Source organism: Colias eurytheme, chromosome 11 (assembly GCF_061535395.1).
Source record: "Colias eurytheme isolate Ceu_HAF_F1 chromosome 11, ilColEury1 Martin Lab GWU primary, whole genome shotgun sequence".
Taxonomy (NCBI): domain Eukaryota; kingdom Metazoa; phylum Arthropoda; class Insecta; order Lepidoptera; family Pieridae; genus Colias; species Colias eurytheme.
Window position 1 is genome coordinate 6,866,539 of NC_142990.1, and position 9,347 is coordinate 6,875,885.

At 31.7% G+C, this 9,347-nt stretch overlaps 2 protein-coding genes across 3 annotated transcripts; one reads left to right on the forward strand and one right to left on the reverse strand.

Annotated features, from left to right (window-relative positions):
• Positions 1 to 299: 299 nt before the first annotated feature.
• On the forward strand, positions 300 to 2,983 carry Dera (deoxyribose-phosphate aldolase). The gene is made up of 6 exons (XM_090106821.1): positions 300 to 489; positions 571 to 764; positions 1,048 to 1,180; positions 1,491 to 1,720; positions 1,967 to 2,113; positions 2,395 to 2,983. The coding sequence occupies exons 1-6, from the start codon at positions 462 to 464 to the stop codon at positions 2,554 to 2,556; spliced, it is 894 nt and encodes a 297-aa protein (XP_089962947.1). The 5' UTR covers positions 300 to 461; the 3' UTR covers positions 2,557 to 2,983.
• LOC149904682 (uncharacterized) lies at positions 2,881 to 8,631 on the reverse strand. Of its 2 annotated transcripts, none has more exons than XM_090106820.1 (5): positions 8,474 to 8,631; positions 4,755 to 5,528; positions 4,398 to 4,488; positions 4,159 to 4,282; positions 2,881 to 3,914 (listed from the first exon to the last, which is right to left on the reverse strand). In XM_090106820.1, the coding sequence occupies exons 1-5, from the start codon at positions 8,492 to 8,494 to the stop codon at positions 3,758 to 3,760; spliced, it is 1,167 nt and encodes a 388-aa protein (XP_089962946.1). In that variant the 5' UTR covers positions 8,495 to 8,631; the 3' UTR covers positions 2,881 to 3,757. The 2 variants fall into 2 exon arrangements, with proteins under 2 accessions (XP_089962946.1, XP_089962945.1); XM_090106819.1 differs by having other exon boundaries at positions 4,159 to 4,303.
• Positions 8,632 to 9,347: the final 716 nt, after the last annotated feature.

Genomic DNA, 9,347 nt, shown 5'->3' on the forward strand with positions numbered 1-9,347 from the left:
TTTATGTTCTAGAAAACTTTAATACACTCATTTGAATGCTGCGTCAAAAAATACGGCTGACAGTATACTGGATTGCGTTCCGTTTTAAATCGTAACCAGTATAACTGGCTATAAAGGAACGGCTTCACAGTATACTGAATTGACGTCACACCTTACAGTGGTCGCAGTGCATATCGGAAGACACCCTTTATTTTTAAAAAATGAAAAATGATATGGCAACTCAGGCCTCACCCTGTCATCAGCTGCGAACCTTTCAAATGTCAAGTCAAACTTGTCATTGTCAAATGTCATAATATCAGCTGATGTCCGTATTGTTGTTGTCTCTCAGTTTATGATCTTTCGGCTTTCCTCATATTTTTTTATCAATTGAATTTTATCACAACGTATAATATTATCATTTTCACGAACTAACCTCAAAAGTAGCTGAAAGAGCAAACTATTCTTATTATTATTTCACTAACATGGTTCAAATATATTCAAAAACTTTGGGTAACGTATTTAGAATAATTCATAAAATCGCAAATTTTAAATAAAATTACATTAATTTCCTGTATTTTTTGTTTCTTGTAGATCCTTCGGTCCTGAATGACGCTTACTTAAACAAGTATAGCATTGAACTTCAAGTCAAAAAGATTCTTGCAAAAAATTTAGTTATTGACAAAGAAAATTACAGAAATTGGCTTATAAAAGCAGTGTCTCTTATAGATTTGACTACACTTTCAGGAGATGACACAAGGTCTAATGTAACAAGACTCTGCTTAAAAGTACGAAATACTTTAGAATCTTTTATTCATAATTAACTAATAATTGTTATAATAATCATTTAAAATTTGTCAGATTTGTTGCTCTATTATGAACAAATATAAATTCAAATAAAACGTGTCATAAATAACTTAATAACAAATAGATTTCAGCAAAAAATATAATATGGACATTATTGAATTATGAATTGAAAATAGACTATTTTTTTATTTAATAAAATATGTTCCTTTGTCCCAATTGATATTTCTAGACTTTTTGTATTATAATTTTCTTTTTATTTTTCAGGCACAGAAACCATTACCAAATATAGAACCAAATATAAAAACTGCAGCTGTATGTGTATATCCAAACAGAGTTATTGATGCATATGAAACATTACAAAAAATGGGGGTTACAAAGGAAATTAATATTGCATCTGGTAAGAACAAACAATTACTAAAGAAACAATCCAGTTTTTCCTTGCTCTAAAAATAGTTAAGTGGTGTGTAAATGGTCAATAAATGCTAATGTATAAATATACAGCATTCAAAATATTCTCTATTATCTGCCAGGCAATCTTTGTATAGGATTTGTTTTGTGATTTAGAATGAAGGTGTTTAAATTGCATAAAGGATGATTTATGCTACACTGTATTGTGGCCGGGCCGAGTATTTCTTCCCACTATGGTAAAATTGTTTTTACCATAGCATATTACTCACATACAATCTGTATAAGAACTTTGCTTCTAGTTGCAACTGGGTTCCCGTCTGGCTTATATCCACTATCAACAAGGCTGCAAGAAATTAAATTCGCTGTATCAAATGGTGCAAATGAAATTGATGTAGTTCTGGATAGAAGCTTGGTTCTAACAGGCAAATGGGATGTGCTATATGATGAAGTTTTGCAGATGAAAAAGGAATGTGGAAATGCACATTTGAAGATCATCCTTGGAGTGGGCGAATTAGGAACGTATGAGAATGTAAGTTTTTATTACCATCATTTTAAAAAAACATTTTAAAGATTGTTCTATAATAGTGTAGATAATATGTAGTAGGTTTACAAACATACCTTTTTATTTGTTGGAGTTAAATTTAATATTTGTTAATGACAAATATGATAATTTAGTTGCTACAATCCTTTGTCACAAGGATAAAAATTTAAAGATAAGCAAATTCAGGCGCAAATGTTTCGTCATATTCTAAAAATTATAAATTTTTTATCACAGGTCTATAACGCTTCAATGGTAGCAATGATGGCTGGAGCAGATTTCATCAAGACATCTACAGGGAAGGAAGCTGTTAATGCCACTCTACCCGTTGGCTTGGTGATGTGCAGAGCTATCCGAACATTTTACCAAATGACCAATAAAAGGGTAAATTCTTGCTTTTGTCACATAAGTACTTAAACGATTTTTTTTTAATCTTGCCAAAGTAGTTTCCCTACTGACACGTGTGCTCAGACACGCTCTTTTTTTATAACAAAAAAGTTTCATTACAATATATAAACAATATTAATTGAACTATATTTAATGAAACAAATTAAATTTACATATTTATTATTATCATACAATCTAGAGTTAAGTTTGTATTCCACATTGTCTTTACGGCGAATTTATATAATTTATGCAAATAATTATTCAAAACTTTGTTATAGGTGGGTTTGAAGCCAGCAGGCGGCATAAAGACAGCACGAGACGCTGTCAATTGGTTAGTTCTTGTGCAAAGTGAATTAGGACCAGAATGGCTTTGCCCCGATCTCTTAAGGATTGGAGCTTCTAGCTTACTTAATGTTATTGAAAAAGAATTGAGCCAGTAACATCATCAGCAACTTAAATGCAACGTAAAAACTGTATCGATTTCAAAAATATTTTTCCGTTAGAATTTATTTCGTTTCCACCTCGGCGAAGCCGGGAAAGGCAGCCAATTTTTAAAACCGGCCAAGCACATTTTGAGTTAAATCGTAACAAGCAAAAAAACTATATTTTCCTCTTTACAATATTAAGTTAAATCATAGACAATTCAGAGACCAAGTTAATAATGAATCGTATGCCTTGGAATTATGAAAAATCCCCTGTTTAATTACTTAAGGGTAGATATACTGTTTATATATTTTTTAGTTAGGGCAATAAAACTAGTTAAGTATCTTCGTATGTCATTTATTTTTTGATATAATATATTGTTATACATTATAAATTTTATGGCATGTTGTTGGCATTTATTATTATATAGTTATATCAATTCAAGATTAGTTTTATTCAACAGACCCTATACATAAACTTAATACGTTTTATAGAATATAATTATAAAGAAACTTAAAATATCCTATGAGTAAAATGAATACACCTTTGGTCTTCTACAACTTACTTTGCTATACTTAACCTCATACTTTTCATCATGGTACATAATACACTGGGCCAATAATATTCTTTGAATGTAGCTATTGTATTTTACGGCCTATAAAATCTTATAAAATGGACTGGGAGACCCTGCTGCTTTTTAATATAGTGCACTGGGTCAATTGCCGATGTGGGGTAATTTCAGAAATTTGTGAATACAACCGCAGAGGATCATTTTAAGTATTGTTTGAAAACGTATAGGTTTTCTAAAAATAGCAGTCACGTTCGTTAATACAGTCACTAGCTACGTGATAATTTTTCTTTATTTAATTTATCTCGTCATCTGCTACATCCAATATCCATCAGCCCGTAGTACGGGCCCTGTTCCTATGAGCACGTCACCTTTTTGTGACGCCCATGACGAAAAATAAAATATATAATTATAATGGTTTCATTTAATACCACATGTACCTGTATATAATCTAATCTAGGTAAACCAAACAAATTTTAAAGTATCTATAATAAATAAATCTTATTCAAAAACAAAATTATTCAACATGAAAAAGAGTCATCTCAGTAGATAGTCTCCTTAACTAGACAAAACAAAAACGTATTTAGGGACGTTAAACATAATATTTCATACATCGGAAAGTCAACAATCATTTTTAACCCTAAATTCAATCATTCCTGAACAACCGGTGGGTCTGCTCTAAAACCTAACTTTGGATCTGCATCATAATTGACAACCCGCAGTTTGCCCAGTTTGTCCACGTAACCGTAGTGGCCTCTTACGTGACCGTCGTTGTCGCGCTCCTCATAACGGAACTGCCGATTTTTCCTGCAACGATATAATTCTTATGAACCGTGAAATTATACTGTTTTCGAAATCAAAAACTATTTTATTTTTATTCGGAAGATTTTGAAGCCTATTGACCACGAATACACAAATCGCTATGGTAAACATCATTGCAAGAAACCAAGACTGTCTGTAGGTATACCTACTTACCTAATTTAAAATAATCGAGGAATTACCATAAAAAAATAAATGTGTAAGTAATTAGATATTATGATATTATCCATACCCTTTGCCAGTGTCAAATCCAAACTGATAACTATGTGGTCCATTCATTCCGTGCATTCGAAATTCAGTCCTCTCGCCTTTTTTATTTGCAGGAACATAAACCGGCCGCTTTGCTGCTTGTTTCACTGGAGCAGGATGAAAATCACCTTAAATTAAACCGGGGTTTTAGGCCTATATTTTATATTATGTATTTAACAATTCGTTTGAATTTTACTACCATCGACATAGGTAAATACTAACGTTTGGGCTGGTGGTTATTCGTTTCTGAAGTCTCTTGTTCTGAAGGTCTCCTTTTACTTTCATTGCCATTATTAGCTTCTGTAGGAACTACCTGAAAATAAACACAAATATATGTAACATTTGACAGGATGGTTAACCTAGAAGTTGTAAGGATCGAAAGTTCCTACCTAAAGAAAATTAGTCTAAATTTAGTCAGCAACTTTTTAGGGTTTAAATAATAAGTATTGGAATCACGCGAACATAAAAACTTTCAATTAATTTAAATCATAATCTAATAGGTGGTGCAGGGCAGTATCGTAAATAAGATACCGGTAGAAATTGTTATCCTTTATGTATACTTATCCTATTTTTACTTACCCTCTGTTGTTCTTCATTTTCATTCTTTAACTTTCGTTTTTGTTCCTCCTGTTTGTATAAATAGATTTTCTTTTCGTCCGATGGCGTTAAGTAAACACCTTCAACACCCGAAAGAGGTCTAAATGTTCTTATTGGTTTAGCCTTAGGAATTTCTGCTATATTATCAACATATTGCGCAATAGGAATAGGCACAGGATTGAAATGCCCTACAACCTTCTTTGGATATAGTGCTGTGGGTTTCTTTTTTAACTGTTCTTGATTTAAGGGACCATCATTTAAAGCAGAATCATCAAAATAGAAATTGAGAGCATTTTCCAAAGGAGGCAAAAGGCCCCTTGCCGGTGTGGGTGGTAAAACACTACTATCTTTCACTAGTACTTTTCCAGTTCTTAAATTACTCATCATTATTTCTGTCAATTCGGGTGAATTTTGAATAAATTGCTGAGGTGTATTCTGAGGTTGTTCAGGCGCAATTGGATACCAATCATTTTGTTCAGCAGCCTCTGGCGGTTTGTAGTAGTCAATCATTGTCTCACTGGACGGTGGTAACAAAAATGTAGCCGGAGTAGCCATAACAGCACGCAAAACTTCCTCACGTTTATTTGGAATGGGCGGAATTAAAAATCCATCTGGTGAATTTGCACTCGCAGTATAATATATTGGTTTATTATTTAAACTCTCTATTGACTCGACTTTAGGTGAATCATTGTCATTATCTTCTATATTTACAGTAGGTACTCTTATAGCGGCTGCTAGAGCGCTGACCATTAAAACCTGAAAAAATTACGTTAAATTATTAAGTTTAAATCCATGACCTTTTATTCGAATGCTTCTATTATGCGTCGAATAAATATAGGTAGGTAATTACTTAACCAATAAGTAGTTAAGTAGGTATCTTAATTTCAAATTTTATAACAATCGTCTAAAATCAAAAAAGCACCAAAAAAATCTTGATAAAAGGCAATTACCCACGGAACTGAATTCAATAAAAGAAAAAAGTGTAGGTACCTACATTGCATCATACCACGTAATATTCGATCAAGAAAAGTGTGTCACGACAAGAAAAAAGAATAACAAAAAATCAAGAGGTAGTCTAGTTTATATTTATTGGTTCACTGACCTATCACTTTTTATTGTATTAAGCTAAAGCAGGCTAAAATATCGTTAGTGTCTTTATATTCTGCAAGTTTGCGATTAGTTACTGATTATTGTAAAAAAATCCTTTCGATTAGGTACCTACTTCGCAATAAGTTAAGGTTAACCAAACAATTAAACATTTAAATTATGAAAATTCGCTTTCCATAAAAATCAACACGAACTAAATCTCTTTGAAATACAAGTCAATATTAAAGTTAACTATTGTTTAAAAAATATAGCATTCTAAGGAATTGCTGGAAATCTATTTCATAATAAGATATCGATAACGTTCCGGTTTTAGGATGTGGGAACCGGGAACGGTTCCCATATCGGTTCATCACTCACAACATAACAACAACAAAGCTATAGGATAAAAAGATGCCTGTCTAGTGTCTATACGACATTCAAACTCGTCTATTTAATAATTATTATTATAGGTCTTAACTCTTATGAGTACAATTTCTACAGATGTAGTTACGTGCCTACAAAATTATTTTATTGAAAACAATATAATTATTTACCAAATACAGTTTACATTTTACAAATTAGGACTATGTAAATTCTGATATATTCAGTTCGGCTAAACCTTGAAATCCAACCCGTCTGAGAAGGAAATGTTAAACCTTGGTATAGATATCATATTATTTACGGTCTAGGTTACTATGGTTATTGGAAAATCGTAATCGTAACTAGTATGTATGTACAATAATAATATGTTCATTATAATCTTAGATTCTAAATTAAGTATTACCTAGTATGCGGGTGAATTTACCTAGGTGTAGGTACATAATACGTAGGTACCTCCATTCGTATTGCTAAATAAACCGTAACAATAAGGCTTTTTAAATATTTACATAATAGGAAAGCGATATGATTATTTCTTCGATCATTTGCTCTTTGTGGTTGTGACTAATAACTTTGATTGTTGTTATTATTGATACATTTTTCACTTTCTAGGACTGACCCAGAAAACATCTGGGAGAGTAGTTGTGGTGCTGGCAATCGATACATTTAGGCTAGTAGCACAGATTACTAAATAGTTAATCTAGTAGCTACCTACTGACAAAATGAAAAATATGAAATATAGGTACTTACCTAGTTAACTAATTAATAAATATAGGAGACAATGAAATACATTAAGTTTCTAACTATCTACATAACGAATTCTATAAAAAATAAATTAATAGGTAGGTAGGTAGGTACCTAATTATTATATACCTATTTAATCTAATGCACGATGTATCTAAATAACTTTAATATACCTACTTACATAATCTAATTAGTAATTACTATACTAATATTATAAAGAGTTTGTTTGTTTGTTTGAACGCGTTAATTTCAGGAACTACTGGTCCGATTTGAAAAATTCTTTCGGTGATAGAGAGCCCATTTATCGAGGAACGCTAAGACCAAGAGGAGCGGAGCAATGCGGGCAACTTTAATCTAGTTAATTATGAAGATAATAACAATCATAATAATAGATATATACCTATATCTAGCTCTCAAATCTCTACAATGGGAACGCTATTGCAGCCAAATAAGACTATCGTAAAAGAATTTTAAGGTATCTGATAGTGTAAATAATAGGAGAACTATTTGTCACGGCACTGACCATTATTATTACCTATAATGAAAATTTCTATTGAAATCAAATGAAAGTGCGACTAATAAGCTCGGAACGAGTAGTTAAGCAAATACCTGCACAACGGTAGCATTAAAAGTGGATTTATCCATAGATAACATAACAGGTACGTTACGTGCTGTACACTAACTAATAGTTAGGTGTAGAAAGTTTATTTTAAATTACTTTTTCCGCTACGGAAACTTATGTCATATAGGACCCGTTTGAAATTAATGTACCTAACTTAATAAATAAGGCTGTACAATATTGTAAAATATAAAACCACGTAGCAAATAAATGTATAAAAATCAGTTCATCCAGTTGAGAGCTATGATGGTATAGATTGACCTAGGTCCTAAGCAAAAACAAATTCATTCTTTGCAGTCGCATTTTTTGTGAGCTAGAATATATATTCGGCGAGACTTAATAAAACCGTTACTAGGTAGGTACATTTAATATTCATTAATTCGAATTAATTAATATTTTTATTAATTAATTAATATTATGAATTCTGACTGATTCTGAATGACTGCAAATCTATTTATATCACTACTAAAAGAACACACAAATATTTCCTGGCAAAATGCACTCACCAGCTACCTATGCTTAATCGAAAAGGTTTGTATGCATTTTTGATGATAAAACTCGATACCTAATCACTTACAAACTAATGCCCTTTTTTCTTCGTCACAAATTGTTCCAAGTGCGTTGACATTAAACTAGAAACCTAAGAAAGATCTTATCCAAATTAACTACTGGCTATTACTAGAAAAAATACATGTACCTATATGCCTAGGTAGGGTATAAAGCGATGTAAATGTAACTAATAACGTAACAATGAATAAAAAAAACTTATTATCTTACAGGTACATAGTTATATAACTTTAACTTGCAGAGACTAACTTATAAAATTTAATTTAGAACATTTTTAACACATTAGAAGCAGCTGTGGTGTACGTACCAAAAAAGGTGTCCAAAACATAATAGAACTGGTTCTCACAATAATTGTCAACACTGAAATATTTTTAATAAAATATACGCGAGTCAGATAATGTCTAAGTCGGTTGTTGCGCTCGCGCAACTTCTATCATAATAGTAATGAAGGCTGACAACGGTCATGCTTACAATTTATATAGATCGACAAATTACCACTCTACTGTATAGGAAATGGAACCCATGTTTTATTTTGTTTTGTATATGAGTTAGATAATATTTTATTAATTGGTAAACTAAATAGGTTCCTAATGTATTTATAGTTTTACAGGTTTACAGGTACCATTTCTTATTTAGTTACATTACTAGGTAATGCTGTTGCGCTATTTTAAAAAACGATTACGCGATTCGATACACGAATCTTCCCAGTATTTTTCAAAATAAAATCTTACTGAGTCCTTGTAACGTCAGCAGTATTATGCATGCCAGAACTAGAGTGAGCTATTAAAATTCGGTCGATTCGAAGCAGTCCTGTATTTTGTGTGCAATAAAGAATGTTAATGAGCCTTAATAAAATAAAAATAAAACGTTTCATTCATTCATTCATTGAACAATCCTTTGATAGGTAGATAAAAATAGTAATTGATTAACAGTCACAGGCAAAGTTAGGTTGTTTATTTGTTCGAACCTACAGGTATCACATGCAATCTTTGCTGTTGATTGGAAGAATTGATATTATGTTATTTAATTAAATTGCAAGAAGTAGGTGCTATTAAAAACAACATTCATCAATCATCGATTACGCTTTCTGTAGATAGCAATATTCTGACATCCTGGGTTGTGTGAGAGGAAGGAACAATATTATGCCATTGCCCGCATAATTTTCTTTTCTACTTCCGTAT

Excerpts from the sequence above, each read along its gene's own strand:
- LOC149904682 (XM_090106819.1), bottom strand. The coding sequence starts at position 8,494 with ATGTTTTGGACACCTTTTTTG. Across the intron at positions 4,489-4,754 it reads AAAATGAAGAACAACAGAGG|GTAGTTCCTACAGAAGCTAA; the intron begins GTAAGTAAAAAT and ends GTTTATTTTCAG. Across the intron at positions 3,915-4,158 it reads GGATTTGACACTGGCAAAGG|GAAAAATCGGCAGTTCCGTT; the intron begins GTATGGATAATA and ends ATATCGTTGCAG.
- Dera (XM_090106821.1), top strand. The coding sequence starts at position 462 with ATGGTTCAAATATATTCAAAAACTTTGG. Across the intron at positions 1,721-1,966 it reads AATTAGGAACGTATGAGAAT|GTCTATAACGCTTCAATGGT; the intron begins GTAAGTTTTTAT and ends TTTTTATCACAG. Across the intron at positions 2,114-2,394 it reads ACCAAATGACCAATAAAAGG|GTGGGTTTGAAGCCAGCAGG; the intron begins GTAAATTCTTGC and ends ACTTTGTTATAG.